Consider the following 19,681-nt stretch of genomic DNA (forward strand, 5'->3'; position numbering starts at 1 on the left):
ACCCCTGGAACCCCCTCACTCCCCAAGGACCCCTGGGGGTCCCCGGACCCCACTTTGAGAACCAGTGCCTTAAGGCCCTGATGCAGAGGGCCCTCTATTAGATGGCATTGATGGATGGCCACTGCTGTTGGTGGACTTTCAAAATGTGCCTCTGCCAGAGTCAAGAGTATCCTTTTTATTTATTTTGATTGTTCTTAATTCTTGTTTATGTCTTTCTGTACATGTTTGTATGTGTATATATATACTGTATGTGGGCCTGTTGTGTTTTTTATGTTGCTGTGCGCACATGTGTTTATGTGTGTGTTTATGTGTGTAGTTTTCTCAGAGCCAGGTATGCCGCTTGATTATGCCCATGGATCCGACCTTGAGGCAGACAACCTCTTTGATGAGGATCTTGGTACGTGTCTACTCACTCACTCACTCACTCACTCACTCACTCGCTCACTAAAATTAAAATGTAATAAGACTTTAATGTTTGTCTTTAAGTCTTTAAATGGGCTGGCACCATTGTACATATCGGAGCTTCTACCTCCCAATAATGCTACAAGGGTCTTGAGGTCTACTGACCAGTCACTCCTTAAGGTCCCAGCAACAAAGTTGAAAACCCGGGGAGATAGATCATTTTTAGCGCCCACACTGTGGAACTAGCTTCCACCCCATGTTAGAGCGTCTCAAACCCTGCCTGTGTTTAAATCACGTTTGAAAACGCACTTGTTCTCCTTGGCGTTTGAAAATTCAGATTGAGAAGCTGCTGTTTCCTCCAGGTATTGTGTCAAATGTTGTCCTGTTTATTGTGTTGTTTTTTTTACCCTCTTGTTTATTTTTGTATTTTGTTACTGAGTGTACAGCACTTTGGTTCAACACTGTTGTTTTAAATGTGCTCTATAAATAAAGTGGATTGGATTGGATTGGAAAATAATGATGGGGCATGTGGGATATCAAGTAAGGGAGGAGAGAGGGATGGAGTACTGTATGAGTGACGTAATTGAAGTGGGGTGAGCGGAGAGGGAGAATTGGGGGGTATGAGGAGTGGAATAGGTGACTGTGATTTAGGCATAGATGGTTTCAGGATGGTGGAGAATAAGTATTTATCACAACAGTGCATTCCGGTATGTTCTTTTAATAAATCCATGGGGTGTTTATTTATCACTCCAACAGATCTGGGACAAAAAGTTTTTTTATTTTGCCCATGAGTTCACTATATAGTCCTCTACATCTGACCCCCCAAATAGGGAGTAAGGAGTAGTAAATGAGTGACTGAATTTGGACACAGCCATGGAACAGGGGGAGAATAGGGTGGTGGAGACAATGTGAAAAACAAAGCACAAATAACAGGTAGACATGGCATGGTATAAACACACCTCACTGATTGGCAAGAGGGGAGGAGAAATGGGAGTAGTAGCTATCAAAGGTGATTGGAATCAGTTGGGCAACAGAGTTATTATCAGATGGATAGAGGACAGGTGAAAGAGGGTAGGATCAAGTGAGATTGAAATCAGGGGAGTAGGAAGAGAGTATCAGTTATCAGTTAAATGAGCAGATTAACAGGGGAGATGTTATCAGATACTTTGTTATAGGGTGCTGTCTTCCTTCTGAATATATGTTGTTCCAACATGTAATGTTTTATCCTACACCACTTGGGAAATAACCATGCCCCTCAACACCTCCCAGGCGAACGCCTCCCAGCCGATGGGAGGCCATTTTCATTGGATAGCGGTTTCAATAACATACAAAACGGCGTTTGACCAGCGACCTCGATAGCTCATTCTGTGTAGTTCATTATTATTCTTTTTTTCAATCCAAAGCATCATGTCCCAACATGCTTTGGATAAAAGCATGTGTGGTCCAAAGCATGTGTGGTCAAAATAAATTATATTTGTGAGAATGGAACTCCAGCGTCCAAAATACAGTATCTTTTTGAGTTTATCATTTCGTAACCTTTGACCATTTATTTTCTTAGCTGCAGAGGATATCTGATCATATGAAATTCGTTGTTTTCGATGTATCAATGACTATGTCATCTTTTTAATCTCTGTAGATTTGACAGAGTTACAGAACCTGGAAGAATATCTGTCTCCACTGGAGACTGAGCTTCCCCAGTCGACTCGTTCTGCTCTGTTCCAGAGGTTCTGTGAATTGATGAAGGACAGAGATGCTCTCTCAGATGAAGAGAACACTGTGAGTGACACAGCGACCTGACACTTCATTCTGATTCAGAACCTGTTGGCACTATTATGACTATAAGTTTCCTCTTCAATGCATTACATCACATACTATACTGTCTGGCACACAAGAGTAAAATTGGCATTGTAACAACAATAACAAAATAGAATGAAGGAATAACAACAGAAGATGAAGAAACCTTTGTAAAGTGCAGTGTGCATGGGTCCTTCTACTGTAAATAGTGTGTGTGTGTGTGTGTGTGTGTGTGTGTGTGTGTGTGTGTGTGTGTGTGTGTGTGTGTGTGTGTGTGTGTGTGTGTGTGTGTGTGTGTGTGTACGTACATTTATGTGTGCTTATGTTTATGCTTACAATCATAATATATAAAGTCACAGGTGCCTGTTTGTGTGGGATATGTTTAAGTAATATAGTAGGTGTGTGGAGTGCTTTGTGTGGGTTATAGGCCCTGCCGGTGTGTAAAGGCGTGTGTGAAGATGGTTGCATATATACTGTACTGTACTGTAGATGTGTGATTGTGTTTTGTCTTTCTTTCAGTTGGAGGAGTGGCGCACAGGTGATGCACCAGTGGAATTAGAACAAAATGCATCTGTCAGTCCCAGCAACTCTGCAAGTTCCATATTGGACCTGCTCAGACCCACTTTAGACAGTCACATGGAGAGTGATGGACCTGGGAGTCCCCTGACTGCTGCTCATCTATTGGTCAGCGCCATGGAAGGTTAGGGTGCAAAAACTACATAAACAGGAAGATATAGGACTCACGCACTTCGTTACAGTTAATATAATTTGGTGTGGGACTCCTACTTATATTAATGTAGGACTTATGAATGAACTTATGAAATTGTTTGACAACTCACACAAGTTATTACTCTTTGAACTTCAGCCCTGCTTCGATGTACATAATTCTGTGTCTATCTTTTGCATAATATAATCTAATGTATTGTGCATTTTTGTAGCGTTGCCTGATGAAGCGCTGAGCCTCCTGAGTGAGTGCAATCCTAGAGATCTGAAGGCCTTCAATGCCTTGGTCAGTCTAACATTGTCTGTCTGTCTGTCTGTCTGTCTGTCTGTCTGTCTGTCTGTCTGTCTGTCTGTCTGACTGTCATTTTAAATTGTGTATCTATTCTGTGGAAGTTACTGATTAGTCTGTTTATCTGTCCTTCTGATTGGTCTGTCATATCCTTCTCACAGTTGAACATGTTAGACGTAAAGAATCAGAAGAGAAGCTGCTCTCCTCTTCCCCTGGAGTCCCTGCCCCTCCCCCTACAGGATGACAAGGCTTTCCATTGGGTGGAACAGCTGCTCATCACATCCAAAGTGAGCCTCAGGAAAGAGGCTAGAGGGCTGTCTGCAGAGAGAGAAAGTGATGCAGGAGTGCTGCCACTGGTCCTGTGTGTCACAGTGCAAGGCCTGTCTTATCTGTGTGATCAGCAAAACTAAAGAGAGAGAGTGTGTGTGTGTGTGTGTGTGTGTGTGTGTGTGTGTGTGTGTGTGTGTGTGTGTGTGTGTGTGTGTGTGTGTGTGTGTGTGTGTGTGTGTGTGTGTGTGTGTGTGTGTGTGTGCGTGCGTGTGTGCGTGCGTGCGTGCGTGCGTGCGTGCGTGCGTGCGCGCGCGCGCCTATAGACCCCTTAACAGACGACGTCATACTGGCTGCGTGCAGCCAGTATGCGCGCAACGAAACCCATTATATCAGGTCTCGTTAGGACGCGTCTCACTAGCCAACACACACAAGAGGGGGTTGGGGTGTGCTGAAACCAGTGCACCCCGAAACAGGTTGGGAATTGATTGCGTGAAACAATCACCTGTGCGTCCAGGCTCAATGTTAGTAAACAAATAATTGGTCTATACACCTCACATGCATTCATGTACGTAAGTAAAGAGCTGCGTGCTTCAGCCAGTAGAAGGGCTTGACGGTGCTCAACAGGGACAACTTGCATCAGAGAAAATAAACATACCTGGGCACTTAATCAGGAGTGACTACCTAAATACCACTCGACTGTTTTGTAGCAATAAAACACGTGCAGACTAGTCCAGTGCTCCAGTATAATTTATTTGGGTAGTCTCTCCTGAAGTGCCCAGGTGCACATTTTATATGACTATTCTGTCTGTATTTTCGATATTAATGGTCAGAATTATTGGACCTAAAAAACAAATCTTTATATCATGTAAATGTATGTTACATTCACTGATTGGGTATAACAGTGCAGACCATTATTTTATTTCGTATATGAATGTTTTATTATCTTTTATCTACTTCTTAATTGTATTTTCTTTTTACGACAGAAAACATTATATTGTAAGATCGCAAGATCAATGTTTCGATCACCAAATGATCGTCATCCTGATGATCATTTGGTGATCAATATACTCAGTGTGCAATCATCACACAATGTTATATCCATATTCTAGTCTACAGTGAAAAATAATATTAGTTAGCATGTTAGTTTTCCATAGAATAGATTGAATTATTATTGGAAAATGTGTCAACAAATATTATTATCTATGCTGATTTTAGTTTTTGTTATTGCTTTACCAGCTGTCTTGTGTCCTGTGTTACAAGATTTAGGCTTCAAGGTAAAGGTTATGATATTTGATACTTTTATACTGATTACAATATATACTGTCACATGAGGAGCCAAATGGGTGGAAAAGATCTCAAATGTGTTTCTTGTTTGTTGTGTGGGTATGGTGTGGCACTGTTGTGCACATGTGTATATAAACCAGAAGTTCACTGTCATTGACAGGGGGTTTGACCCGGAAGGGTCAATGTTTATTGCTCACTGTCGCTGTGGCCCATAAATATGTTTATTTTGCTGCATTAAGAACTGCCTGCATCATATGCTTTGGACACTAACACACAGGGATGGTAAATATGGCAAACAAACAACGTCAGCCAGGTCCAGCTTGGGTTCAAATTCCTCAGTAGCTCATATTAGACTGAGCTTAGGGACATAAGTGCCTACATGTGTGCATATGTGAGAGAACTTTTAATCATATAATGTAAATAAAAGTAATTTACGATAGATAGATGGATAAACCGACATTTATTGATCCCACAAGTACAATTCTGTATTCATAGCAGGACCGGCGTGACATGATTATTCAGTTGGCTAAGCTGACATGATGTGTAGAGTCTACATTGTAGACGTTTGCAGCAGTTACAGGGAAGTGGTGACCCACTGGTGACCCTCCATTGGCAAGTCCCCACGACACACCAGAAATGTTAAGTGTAAGTCTGAGTTTCATTTAGCTCTCTCTCCATCTCCATCTCTCTCCTCTTGTCCACAGGGTTTCAGTAAAAACCCAGGAGCATTGTAACCTACCTTGTCTGAATCCTTTGCTCTTCTATCCCCTGATACCGCCACAGATCTTCTTTTCTATACTCTATCCTCTTCTCTCGACCATCTCTGTCCCCTCACCACCAGGCCTGCACGCCAAACTCCACCTGCCCTGGTTGTCGGACTCAGTGCGGACTGAGAGACGGAGCCTGAGAGTGGATGAGCGCAAATCTCCTTGTTACCTCTAGTCGCCCCACCTCATGCTCTCTGGACCCGGTCCCATCCACTCTGCTGCAGTCCACTGCACCTGAACTTCTTCCCTTCTTAACCCACCTTATTAACTCCTCTCTGACATCTGGTTACTTTCCCTCTGCTTTCAAGACTGCCAGAGTCACCCCCCTCCTGAAGAAACCGACACTTGACCCCTCTGAAGTCAAGAACTACAGACCGTAGTAGTTCCCTTTTATCCTTCCTATCTAAAACTCTCGAACCTGCTGTCTTCAAACAACTGTCCTCGTACCTCCACCAGAACAACCTCCTGGACTCCAACCAGTCTGGGTTCAAAGCGGGTCACTCGACAGAGACTGCCCTCCTGGCAGTGACAGAGTCGCTCCATGCCGCTAGAGCGAACTCTCTCTCCTCCATCCTGATAGTCCTGGACCTGTCTGCAGCGTTCGACACAGTGAACCATCAGATCCTCCTCTCCACCCTCGAGGGGATGGGTGTCTCAGGCTCTGCACTCTCCCTGTTTGCATCCTACCTGACAGGTCGCTCCTACCAGGTGATGCTGAGAGAGGGTCAAGAGAGGGTCAAGATTTTTTTTTGCCCCCCCCCCCCAAACTAGCCTGGTAAACCCTCCCTCCGGAAATCTCATTTCCATTTGATTTCAGGAGTGAGTCTGGCATGATCGCCCATTCTGCAATATTGGCTGTGGGCTGGAGTTGGGAGGGAGTAATACCGTTGACTGACAACCCCTTTAGCCAATGATCGTTTTTCCCCTTCAGCCAATCAGCAGTTCATTTTTACCACCTCCAGACTATGTGACGCAACGGGACTTTTGAGACGGCCATGCCCAAAATAGGTTGCCTTATTCGGATACCAGCGTGTCTCTGAATTTTTATTTCAGGCTCTGTCATGATTAATTGACCACATATATGAAGTTAAACAACTAAATTCTATCCAAACGATATCTTATAAGTAAATTCCGTGCCTTAAAATAGAAGTTTGAGAGCTTTTTGAAGTAAAAAAATTGCGGAGAAAATGGCGGACAGAAAAGATGGCTGCCGTTCGTTTTTGGTCGGCTGCACTCGGTGCCATTCGGGCTCACTCGAACTCGCCACCTGATTGGCCAACTGTCGCTGTCAATCACGAACGATGTGCGACGACGCTGATAGGCTCGGTTAGTTGGTAATTCCACTAGAAACCCCCACAATGGGCAATCATGCCAGACTCACTCCTGAAATCAAATGGAAATGAGATCTCCAGAGGGAGGGTTTACCAGGCTACCCCCAAACACCCCCATTATAAAATCATTATGTCATTTTTATTGCATACTAAAATAACGCTAGTTGTTGGATAGGAGATACATGACATAATTACAATATGAAAGTGGCCCTAAGCGACCCCTTATATTGCTTATACAGTAGCAGCGGCCGGCCCTGCCAACTCCCATTTCTGTGGAAGTTCTTGACATCCGACTTCCAAGTAACCGACAACATTGATGGTCATCATACATCATACTGTTTCTCAACTAGTGGTTGATATTATATGCAATACCTTCACGGACCACCAGTGGTCCACGGACCACCAGTTGAAAACCCATGCTATAGACAGACAGATAAACAGACATGCACACATTGATTGATTTTTTTTAAATATTTGTACTACATATATATAAAAAATGTATCACAGACAAACTGAAGACAGACAGAGTGATAGATAGGATTAAAAGATGACATAATAATGCATTTAACTTTTACATCATCCGATATCCTCTGCAGCAAATTAAATAAAAGGTCAATTTCCAGGGGTCATCAACATGCCCGTATATGGACAAACATGTCCGTGGCAAGACTTGTCTATGTCCGTGGCCCTTTTTTCTTTTTCTTTATATACGAAAAACATTGTCTACTATTTATTTTCTTTTTTTAATATTCACAATCAAATCTAAAACATGTGTTTGAATAATTTTGGTGACTAAATTAAGTGACATAGACAAAGTGTCGGGATGACATGCTCATTAATATGTTATATTATTTTAATATGTTAGATTTGTGGTACTGTGCTACCACGAACGTCGTGCGGTGTGAGTCAAAGAGGAAAAACATGTCATCTAATGAGAGATCTGTGGAGGGCAGAACTGGACAAGTAGTCTAAAGCAATTTTTTTGTCAGGTGAGAGAAATTATTTCAAAGTGTCCAAACATAATAAACAACAACTAAATTATAATAACACTCAACAAGCATAATCCATGGAAACCCTTGATCCACAGCCTGCACCATCAGACCTCCTCCTCACCTCTGATCAAACTTAGGCAACTTTGCGACACTTTGCGATTGTGACACTGCATCATTCCTTTAAATCCTGCCATGCCCTTCATTAATCACTCATCATGCACATAGTTATCTGTCTTTTTCTATTGTTCCATCTGCATACTTTCTCATCAACATAGACTACCTGCACCTTAATGGAAAGCACAACTATTGAAGCTACGTTGAAAAACTAGTTTAGCTGGAACTTCCTCCTGTCCTCAAGTAACCCTGTCCTCTGAAAAGCCATCTGTCTATATCATACATGGGCAACTGGCGGCCCGGGGGCCACATGCGGCCCCCACCTTTACTTAATGCGGCCCGCAGGTTAATATCAGAATACTGATATATTATTGATTTCAGCTGTTACAATTCCAAACATGCAAACATGACCCGCCTTAATTACTTCAGGCTATTATTAGTAGCTTAATGACCATTAAAATTATATTGTCTTTTTATGTCCAATGTATTTGTATTTAAGTTCATAAAGTTAACATAAGTATAACTAAATGTATTGGAAATTAAATAAAAATGTTACTTTTCAGGATTCTAAAAAAATCAGGATTCCAATTCAAAAATAACAAAAATAGCCGATCTACATTGAGCTTGTAGATCTGCTATTTTTGCTACTTTTGTGTGACCCGACAGTATATGCAATGTGGCCTTCTGGAGTGAGTCCAAAATTCTGGGGCCAAAATTCAGCCCTGGCATTTTGGTCCGAACCAACAGAATCTTCTCGAATTGAACTTGAATCACTTCATCAACTTCAATCACCCACAGTTGCTATTCACTTCACTTCAGCTATATGCCTGCTTTCCTAGGCTCCAGATGCATCAGTAAAGATGCTTGTGCTCAAAAACCACTAAAACCCAGTGGTTTGTATAGATCTTCTGACTTCTGCATATGGCAATGTAATTCTTACTCTACTAATGTGGTTCCTGTTTCTGTGGTAAGGCATATATTGGCCAAACAGAAATATGGCTAAAAGTGAGGATCTCTGAACACAAAACTGCTAAATGCACGGGCAATATTGAATATGCCATTGCTGAACAACACTACCTTGTGGCAAATGGTTCACCCTCATCTCTGTGCTTTGTAGGGGTTGAACAGGTTACTGCCCCTAGAGGGGGTAACCTCGCCAAATTGTTATATTATCTCAGAGGGAAATGCTCTGGATTTATCAACTCAACACCATGCAACCACAGGGCTTAAACGATGATTTCTCCTACAAACCCTTCTTATAAACAAGTAATGTGTACTGTTACTCTTATCTCCAATATCCTGTGGGTTTTGAAACACAAAGACACCTACTGGACATGTACAATGTTATTTGGAGTATCTGAGGTCACTATGCATTTGTGTCTGATGTGTCTTGATGTATTTTTGAGTCCCTGATATGGCCATTCTGTGTTCTTTTAGATAATTTCAACCATGATGTACTCTGTGATGTCTAAAAAATAAATATTGTGTCTGTGTTTTCTGGATCTGTGATTTTTCTGCTTCACAACAATATGTTGTGATATGGTGCACTTTATTGATTATATTATGTGTATTATATTGTATGCCATGTTGATGACTTGAATAGTCCTTATGGACTTTCTTGTGTTATGCTTTTAGACCAGATGTTTGACTGTGCTTGTACTGTTATTCATTTGCAAACCTAATAAAGTATTCAATCAATCAATTCAACTGATTGTCAAGCAAGGACCGCCCCCCCTACACAGGTGGGGATGATAATGTGTATGCTTTAAAAGAGGTATGCGGTCAGGTTTAGGCCTGGCTCAGGGAAGCGGACGCCCCTGCCATGCATAGTCCTCCATCGGCACCGTTGGAGGTGCGACAGGCCAAGGCCTAGCAGGTACACCATCATCCTGTATGAAATAATGGCACATTTATTATAACAGGTATAGGTATATAACAGGTAATTCAACATATAGATAGCACATGTGTCAACAAACTTTACAATAATTCAATATATTCTACAATATTGTATTTGTAGAATGGAATATGGCTATGACATGGGGTATTGTGCACATGTGTCACATCAACATGCAAGTTGAATACCGTCTCTGAACCAAATGGTGACGAGACGTTACAAACATAACCGGAACAAACTGTACTGCAATATTATGTGTGAAACAACTAGGTGGATTTGTGTATTGCCGAGTGTCTTGTGTCCATTGTTTTTGAGTTTCTGAGTCCCTATAGCTGGTTGTCAGTGCACCGTGCTCTACAGAAGCTACATTTTAAATGTGTTCTTTTAAATAATGTCTATTGTTCTTCTAACCAATTGTTCAATACAGATGTCATGTCACAGACTTTACTTGTCTTGTCTAGGTCTTGTATTTGAAGATGTTATTTCATTGTTCTAGTTTTCATGGTTCTATGTTCATGTCTTCCCCAGCTGTATCCATAGGCTGTATCTCATTTGTAATCAGCCATCATGTGTATATTAGCCCTGTTCCCCAACCAGGCTTGTGGGGCTATTGTTTGGTGTTGCAGCATGTCAATTTGTTTGTGATGTCTGTTCTTTTAAACTGTATTAAAACACCCAACCATGGATTTTGAACATTACCTGTCTGGCTCAACACTCCAGTATGTGAAAATTAATTTCACAACCTTTTGGGGGAAAGCTTATCCGTTGCTTATTCCCTTTAACTCAGTTCAACTAAAGGGTGGCATAGTGTGTTACAATTACATTCAAGAAATATATTAGATCTAAGAAATATATAATATTTCTTAGATAAGAAATATTAGATCTATATCTAAGATCTATGAAATACAATTTATCAGATTACCCTATACATAATGTTCTCTTGCAAAAATACAAAAGCTTAAGATAATTAATACGAAAATAAAGTGATGGTAGGCCCATGTTAGATAGATAGATTTTTATTATAGTGTCCTGCACCACATGATGCCCAGCCCGCACGGGCTTATAAGACACTCACACAATGTACATACACCAAGATACACCAAAAAGAATACATAAACATTTTAGTTGTCCAAGCTGTGGGTTACGGATACATCGTCCTCCACCTCAACTGCCATGCTTTCTCTAAAAATGTTCCTAAAACAAAAACCTCCTTATTGAACAGCCAACATGTACTGCAATGTTCTCTCCACTATTTCACATGTTACACCGTCACCGTTTTTCTCTCCTCCAAGCTTGCACACCAAGCTACCAGATCCGTGGTTATATCTCTGTGCACCGTGTCCAGTGGTGTAAAGTAACTAAGTACATTTACTCAAGTACTGTACTTAAGTACAATTTTTAGGTAATTTTACTTTACTGGAGTATTTCCAATTGACTATACTTTTACTTCTACTCCACTACATCGCAGAGTAAATATTGTACTTTTACTCCACTACAATTATTTGAAAACTTTAGTTACTTTGCAAATATAAAGTAGTACATTATGAAACATACATCAACCACTTTAGCCCTATTTTTTTACCTAGGCTATTTGAAAATAGCCGATCTACAAGCTCACAATGTGTCGCATTGCGACGCGTTGTTAGCTTGAAGATCTGCTATTTTCAAACATTTTAGTAATTTTACTTTTGGTACTTTAAGTATATTTTGATACCAATACTTTTGTACTTTTACTCAAGTAACATTTTGAACACATGCCTTTTACTTGTAACAGAGTATTTTTTTATATTGTGGTATTGGTACTTTTCGTCATGTAGGAAAATGTGATATGAATCAATTATGAATCAAATACAGTACGTTATGATGCCATATATATTTTCAATCAAAGATCGACACCATACCCTACACACTAACTGGCCACCTCCTCCACCACCACCCCAGGTTCTAAACCTGCCTCCACTCTATTCTCCAGCCACCCACTCACCCCCTTCACCCAAAATGCACCCGACCTCCATAACCTCTGGCATGAAATCCTCCACCTGCATCCATCAAGAATCAGGAAGGTTTGTCACTAACTTATATAAGTACATCCGTATACATCGATGAAAACTAGAACATGAAGTACATCCGCTTATGTCTCTATCGTAGATACGTAAGCAAATGTCAGACTCGATAAAAATACATCTATATGATAGTCTTGACCCAAGGCTAGGTAATCTCCAACCTCCCCTTCCCTTCCAAAATCCTCAAACGCCAGCCAACGCTGTGTGAACATGCGCGTGAATGCACACGCACGCATGCACACACACACACACACACACACACACACACACACACACACACACACACACACACACACACACACACACACACACACACACACACACACACACACACACACACACACACACACACACACACACACACACACACACACAGGCAAAACTTCTTTAGTTTTGCTGATCACACAGATAAGACAGGCCTTGCACTGTGACACACAGGACCAGTGGCATCACTCCTGCATCACTTTCTCTCTCTGCTAACAGCCCTGCAGCCTCTTTCCTGAGGTTCACATAGGATGTGATGAGCAGCTGTTGCACCCAATCGAAAGCCTTGTCGTCATCCTGTAGGGGGAGGGGCAGGGACTCCAGGGGAAGAGGAGAGCAGTTCTTCTTCTGATCCTTTAGATCTAACATGTTCAACTGTGGATATGACAGACCAAGCAGAAAGACAGACAAACAGACCAATCAATAACTTCCACAGATTAGATACACACTTTAACAGACGGACAAACAGACAATGTTAGACTGACCAGAACATTGAGGGCCTCCAGAACATCAGGACTGCTCTCACTCAGGAGGCTCAGTGCTTCATCGGGTAATGCTACAAAAATACACAATACAGAAGTAACACTACATTCATTTAAATATGCAGAAGTTGAAGTGTAAAAAACACATAGACACCAAATGATTTGCATGAAAGCTTGGCTGAGGTCAGCTGCTTTCAATAAAGCCTATACAAGCTCAAAGAGTAAAAACCCTTTTGAGTGGAAATCCTTTAATAGGAAAATAAAACTCCCAGGCTCACGTATGTTACATTTAGTAACTGAGTAGTTCACCCAAAGAATACTTATTTTCTATCAATTACACACCCCATGAAGCATTGAATTCGTGGAGATTTCTTTTTGTTTTTGTCGCATTCCTAAGCCAATAATTTGATGACCGGCGGTCTCTCCGGTAGGAGACTCAAAGAGTCTCCTTTGAGTCTCCTACCGGATACATTAGCATCTTTCCGCCGGTCATCAAATTATTGGCTTAAGAATGCGACAAAAACTAAAAAATCTCTATGAATTCAATGCTTCAGGGGGTGTGTAATTGAGGAATTGATAGAAAATAAGTTATTTTTTGGGTGAACTACTCCTAAGTGTGTGAGTCCTGTCTTCCTATTTATGTCGTTTCTTTGCCCCTAACCTTCCATGGCGCTGACCAATAGATGAACAGCGTTTAGCGGGCTCCCTGGGGTGCCAGCGCTCCCAGGCCCATCACTCTCAATGTGACTGTCTGGGTCGGTTCTGAGCAGGTAGGGTCTGAGCAGGTCCAATATGGCACTTGCAGAGTTGCTGTGACTGACTGACGCGTCACCTGTGCACCACTCCTCCAACTGAAAGAAAGACAGAAAGATAGACAGATTAATTGAGAGACAGGTGACAGGTGGACAGACAGATGTGGATGGAAATACAGAGAGATTGGACTTTTTTGCAAGGAGACAGACGAGGCGGGACTTATAGTCATCAAAGTGTCACCGGGTGTTGAATCAGAAGTGTCAGGTTGCTGTGTCACTCACAGTGTTCTCTACATCTGAGAGAGCATCTCTGTCCTTCATCACTTCACAGAACCTCTGGAACAGAGCAGAACGAGTCGACTGGGGAAGCTCTGCGAGCGAGGACAGATATTTTTCCGGGTTCTGTAACTCTGTCAAATCTACAGAGTGCGATTAAAAGATGACATAGTCATTTCTACATTAGAATTTCATATCATCCGTTATCCTCAAAATTAAACTCGATAAACTCAAAAATATATTGTATTTTGGACCCTGGAGTTACATTCTTACAAATATAATTTATTTTGACCACACATGCTTTGGACCACACATGCTTTTATCTATGCTTTGGATTAAAAAAAATAAAAATAATAATGAACAATAAAAATGAACAATAAATAATAATGAACTACACATAACGAGCTATCGAGGTCGCTGGTCAAATGCCGTTTTGGATGTTATTTGAACCGCTATCCAATGAAAATGGTGAAAAGGGGTGGGGGGGGGGCGTTCGCCTGGGAGGTGTTGGGGGCATGGTTATTTTCCAAGTGGTGTAGGATAAAACATTACATGTTGGAACAACGTATATTCAGAAGGAAGACAGCGCCCTATAACAAAGTATCTGATAACATCTCCCCTGTTAAACTGCTCATTTAACTGATAACTGACACTCTCTTCCTACTCACCTGATTTCAATCTCACTTGATCCTACCCTCTTTCACCTGTCCTCAATCCATCTGATAATAACTCCTCCGTTGCCCACCTGATTCCAATCACCTTTGATAGCTACTACTCCCATTTCTGCTCATAGATATAGAAACCTAGATACCTCATTGGCCTCTGCAGTTCGTTGGAGCAACTCGAATCGCGGCCGCCATTTTCGCGTAGGTAAACGGACACTCAAAGTGACTACTGGCCAATCACAGCGCTCACAGCGCGTTGACTACTGGCCAATCACAGTGCGTCTTTTCTAAGATTGGTCAGAATCTAGTTGTCCTGCCCCCACTTGCCTCTGATTGGCCTACCGAACGCCCCCTTCTGTGACACACACGGAAGCTTCAGGGAAGCTTTCCTACGCTAAAATGGCCCCCGTGATACCAATGCCTCAGAGCCGAAGGAGGCGTCTACCTTTATATGTCTATGTTTCTGCTCCCCTCTTGCCAATCAGTGAGGTGTGTTTATACCTTGCCATGTCTACCTGTCATTTGTGCCTTGTTTTCACATTCCTCCACCACCCCATTCTCCCCCTGTTCCATGGCTGTGTCCAAAATAAATAAAAAACATTTCGTTCCAGATAAGCGATGGCTGTTGGAGCGAAAAATAAACACCCCATGGATTTATTAAAAGAACATACCGGAATGCACTGTTGTGATAAATACTTATTATCAACATTTTCTCCACCACCCTGAAACCATCTATGCCTGAATCACAGTCACCTATTTCACCCCCCAATTCTCCCTCTCCCCTCACCCCCTTCACTTCAATTCCGTCACTTATACTTCATCCCTCTCTCCTCCCTTCCTCCCCATACTTGTCATCCCACATGCCCCATCGTTATTTTGCTCACCCCTCATCCTACCTTCCCTACATTCTTCCCCCTCACCACTCAGCCTTCACCCCCACATCCCTTCTTACCATACTCTCATAATCCCCTCATTCTTCCCTCTCTTTATACATCTCTCACCTCACCCCATCATTCCTCCATCCATTCATCTTTCATTGTATTGTATTGTTTGAAGGCATGGCCTTTACTAGTGAACTGATAGTCAGGATTAATTTGACGATTATTCCCACAAAATGGCCACCATGGTCAGTGAGTGAGTGAGTGAGTGAGTGAGTGAGTTAGAGAATGAGTGAGTAAACGTACCAAGACCCTCATCAAAGAGGGAGTCTGCCTCAATGTCGGATCCACGAGCATAATCAAGCTGCATACCTGGCTCTGAGAAAACTACACACATAAACACACATGCGTACAGCAACATAAAAAAAACACAACAAGCATACATATACAGTATATACACATACAAACATGTACAGAAAGACATAAACAGGAATTAAGAACCATCAAAAATAAATAAAAAGGATACTCTTGACTCTGGCAGATGACCAGTATGCACATTTTGAAAGGCCAGCAGTGAACAGAAAATATGAAGACAGCTTAAACAATTTCCTAAAATCTTAAGTAATATCGTCTTGCATGTAGTGGTCAGCAAGCAAACGTTTTATTTGCACATCTGACAATTGATTTCTCATGTTCCTGGAGTGTGAGAATGACACTCCAGGCACACACACACACTAACCAAGGTCACCAGTTTCCTTGATGTTTAGTTCCCGAACTCCATAGGCGATTACTGTGCCAGCATCGATGGTTATGGAATGTTTTTTGGCCTTCTGAACCTTGGCATCAGCAGTATCCTCCACACCCATCTGAGAACAGACACACATGCACGCACACACACACATTTACACACATACAGTACATGGACAGACACATAAACACACTGAACATTTGAGCACAATCAAAACAAGCACCATTATGAACTTGAATGAACATACACACGCACATATCCAGCGTCAACAATACACATTCACACACTCAGCCTCCACGTTCATCACCATAGCGCTCTTCACTGTAAATCCCACTCCACCGCTGAGCTGCCAGGTCTCAGAGATTTCCCAGTAGCTGGTGGTGGTGACGACTCTCTCCGTCACCACGGCCAGAACATATGGACACTTTGGCATCTTCTTCGCCTGCTGAATCTTCTGCACAAGCTCGTGTTGCATGTCACACCTGGCACAAAGCAGGTGCAGTATTAGGGCTGTCCTCGACTAAAGAAATTCTTTGTCGACTAGCATTTTGTTAAGAATTTGTTTTGATAATGTTATCGACAAATCAGTCAGTCTTGTTGCAGTTAAGGATAACGTCCTTCAGAACGTTATTCAGGGTCCAGTTATGTGCATTTCTCTTGTGTACTTCGTATTGGATGAGCTGCTGATCTTTCACTGTGTTTGTGTGTGTGCACGTGTGTGTGCGTGTGTGTGTGCGTGTGCATGTGCGTGTGTAAATCCAAAAAAAATTTTTTTTAAATAGGATGACTCCAACCTGTGTCTGGACTCACGCAGCTTGTTTACATTCACTGTCTCTTTCTTGACCTTGACAGGAGATAACAGGAGTTCAGCAGAACCCCGGCCCTCCAGCCTGGCACTGACTATTTTTGTAATCTTGGCCCTGATGCTCCCGCTGTGTTCATGCTCAAACGTCCCCTGGTAAGGACCGAAGACTCTCTCAGAAACACCTGACAGGAGATAATAGAAAATATTATTATAAGTGTGTGTATGTGCGTGCGCGCATGACTGTTAATATACCTGGGCAGTAATGCATGGTTGCTGGCTGCGTATTTATGAGCCGACCTGTTTGTTGACTTTTTTTTATCCCCAAATGAGATCACAATGAGTCACAATTTTGATTAAAAAAGTACCAACTTTTTACAAAACACTAAAAGAAAAGTAATTTACGTGTGTATCTTATCTTTAGTAGGCTTCAAAATGACTTTATGTAATCATCCACTTTTTACTATAGAGCTATGAACATCAGCTAGCAATTTGGGAATGCCTTCACATGTAAGTACGTCTCTATAGGACATACCTGGATTTAGTGGTGGTTTCTCCTGCAATATGTCACTGAGGATGAAGTCAGACCACTTGTACTTGTGCCGCTGCCACGGCCAGCGCGGACTTTGCTTGAAAACCATCTTCATGAGATCCAGCTCGTGTGATTCGTGTAGGAGTGCGGGGATGAATCGATCAACAGATCGACGATCGATCTGGCTGACAATGATGTCAGCTGCCTTGGAAAACAATGACGATTCTTTAGTCTTCATTGTTGTAGTCAGTATGGGAGCTGTAGAAGGATGGGAGAGAATGCTTTGTCTAACTTAGCTTTAAAGATTCACTTTGATCTTGTTTGTTACCTTGCAAGATACTGTAGAAACCGATGTGACCTGTGTGTAGAGGAAAAGGTCATTTCAGAGAAACAGAGACTGTGTGTGTGTGTGTGTGTGTGTGTGTGTGTGTGTGTGTGTGTGTGTGTGTGTGTGTGTGTGTGTGTGTGTGTGTGTGTGTGTGTGTGTGTGTGTGTGTGTGCGTGCGTGCGTGCGTGCGTGCGTGCGTGTGTGTGTGTGCGAGAGAGAGAGAGAGAGTAGGATGTGATTATGCACAAGGGAAGTGGTTAGATAGATAGGGTGGTTGCTAGAGTGTTTGTTTAATAAGGGTCTCCCAGTCACACTCAATCGCTTTTAATAAACAGAAAATAAATGTTCTGTTGGGTTTCCAATTTCACTTGTTTATCCTGTATCCTATCCTATATGGGTTCTCTTTCCTGATAGGATTAAATTGGTATCCCAACCTGAAAATGACTTTTCTGTTTTAAAGAGTTGGAGAGACAGGCAGGGAGACCCCTGTTACTGAACAAACACTCATCTATAGCAAAGATCAGAGATTAAAGTAAACAAAATCTCTTCATGAATGAAAACGTTTAGGACAAAGTCCCAATATACAATGTGTGAAACGGGCTGCACATTAGTCCGACATGGGCTACTAATAGTCAGAAAAATGTTAGGTTAGTGTGAGGTTAGGGTTCTGAATTTTCTATTGATAGTTTGACCAATTTAGTCGATTTGACACTCCCATGTATACTAAACCTACATAGTTGTTTTCCCATGAAGTTTTTTTGTTGATTTGTATTCATATGGTGTCCTAGAACCAGTGGTGGAAGAAGTACTCCAAAAAAATGTACTTGAGTAAAAGTACCAATACTACCATGTAGAAATACTACGACTGTAGAAATAAAAGTCCAGTATTAAACATTTACTTGAGTAAAAGTACAAAAGTATTGGCATCAAAACATTTAAGAGTACCAAAAGTTTTATTATGTAAAGTCATTATGTAGAACGTCCCATTTCAAAACTGTTCAAAATCTTTTCTTTTCTTTTAATAGCAGATCTACAAGCTCACAATGGCGTTGTGACTTTGTAGATTGGCTATTTTCAAATAGCCAAAATATATAGCGATGAAGTGGTTGATGCATGTTTTGAAATAATAATCAAAATCTACAAAGTAATAAGTAACTTAAATCTAGTACAATATTTGCCTCTGAGATGTAGGCTAGTCAGGTAGAAGTAAAAGTAGTGAAAATTGGAAATACTCCAGTAAAGTAAGAATACCACAAAATTGTAGGCTTCTTAAGTACAGTACTTGAGTAAATGTACTTAGTTACTTTACACCACTGCCTAGAACAATTTTGGCTTGGTTGACTTGCCCCAAAGTTTCCAACGCTCTGGACCAGATCTAGCCTTTAGTCAGCCAGTAGCTCTGGTCCAGAGCGTTAGTGAGGTCTCCGCGCCTGGCAGGGCGTTAGAGAGAACTCACTAATGCTCTGGACCAGGGCTAGGCAGCCAGCAGCAGCAGCAGCCGCCTATGTTCCTTTTAACCTACTGTATTTTCTACGCCAACGGATCAACTGATCCGACGTATACGTGATCAATCAAGACACGAATAAAGAAGGATCTATTCTCTAACCAAGAATAAACTTACCACAATTTAGCCTAGCAGCAACTCAGTTGAGAGTCGAGTGTTGATGTCCCCAACGGAGACGAAGACTGAAAGTGAAACTAGAGCTGTGTGTATGCAGCAAAGCACCTCGCCTAGTAACTCCTCAAAACATCATTACGTCTGAGGGAGCGGCTGTTGCACAAATACAACATCTGACTCACTGGGGGGAGGTCTCTCGTCTCTGAACGACCACCAGAGACCGACCCTCCTCAATACTCCTGCCAGTGGTGGTATTTTACTTAAGTAAAAGGCAATAACACAATATAAAAATACTCTGTTACAAGTGTAGTATCTTAAAATAAGTATATCGTTTAGAAATTCCTGAGATGAACACACATAAGGACTTATAAGGTCTGATTTGAGCCACACAAAGAACAGACCTAGAGACACTC

At 41.8% G+C, this 19,681-nt stretch overlaps 3 protein-coding genes and 1 long non-coding RNA gene across 5 annotated transcripts in view; 1 reads left to right on the forward strand and 3 right to left on the reverse strand.

Annotated features, from left to right (window-relative positions):
* The window catches only part of smap2 (small ArfGAP2), a 248,994-nt gene that overhangs the window by 67,754 nt on the left and 161,559 nt on the right, over positions 1-19,681 (reverse strand). The gene's annotated exons all lie outside the window — the stretch shown is intronic.
* Positions 1-19,681, forward strand: part of LOC311061540 (gasdermin-E-like) — a 61,149-nt gene that overhangs the window by 7,900 nt on the left and 33,568 nt on the right. The window contains exons 7-11 of the mRNA XM_084080196.1: positions 317-397; positions 2,039-2,178; positions 2,716-2,896; positions 3,135-3,205; positions 3,370-5,405. Of these exons, the coding sequence (XP_083936322.1) occupies positions 317-397; positions 2,039-2,178; positions 2,716-2,896; positions 3,135-3,205; positions 3,370-3,618 (722 nt within the window). The 3' untranslated portion in view covers positions 3,619-5,405. The remainder of the gene's footprint in view (positions 1-316; positions 398-2,038; positions 2,179-2,715; positions 2,897-3,134; positions 3,206-3,369; positions 5,406-19,681) is intronic.
* Positions 10,861-19,376, reverse strand: LOC311061539 (gasdermin-E-like). Of its 2 annotated transcripts, XM_084080195.1 has the most exons (11): positions 19,272-19,340; positions 17,651-17,680; positions 17,326-17,527; positions 16,783-16,975; positions 16,296-16,470; positions 15,980-16,106; positions 15,547-15,627; positions 13,704-13,840; positions 13,331-13,520; positions 12,673-12,743; positions 10,861-12,562 (listed from the first exon to the last, which is right to left on the reverse strand). In XM_084080195.1, exons 3-11 carry the CDS (start codon positions 17,435-17,437, stop codon positions 12,311-12,313), a joined length of 1,338 nt encoding a protein of 445 aa, XP_083936321.1. In that variant the 5' UTR covers positions 17,438-17,527; positions 17,651-17,680; positions 19,272-19,340; the 3' UTR covers positions 10,861-12,310. The 2 variants fall into 2 exon arrangements, with proteins under 2 accessions (XP_083936321.1, XP_083936320.1); XM_084080194.1 differs by lacking the exon at positions 17,651-17,680 and having other exon boundaries at positions 17,326-17,580; positions 19,272-19,376.
* LOC311061548 overlaps positions 10,861-19,681 on the reverse strand; it is a 197,056-nt gene continuing 188,235 nt past the window's right edge. Inside the window, exon 2 of the long non-coding RNA XR_014602412.1 lies at positions 10,861-11,317. This is a non-coding gene — a long non-coding RNA (uncharacterized lncRNA). The remainder of the gene's footprint in view (positions 11,318-19,681) is intronic.

The sequence above is a fragment of the Gymnoscopelus microlampas genome (assembly GCF_963454915.1).
Source record: "Gymnoscopelus microlampas genome assembly, chromosome: 15".
Lineage (NCBI taxonomy): Eukaryota > Metazoa > Chordata > Actinopteri > Myctophiformes > Myctophidae > Gymnoscopelus > Gymnoscopelus microlampas.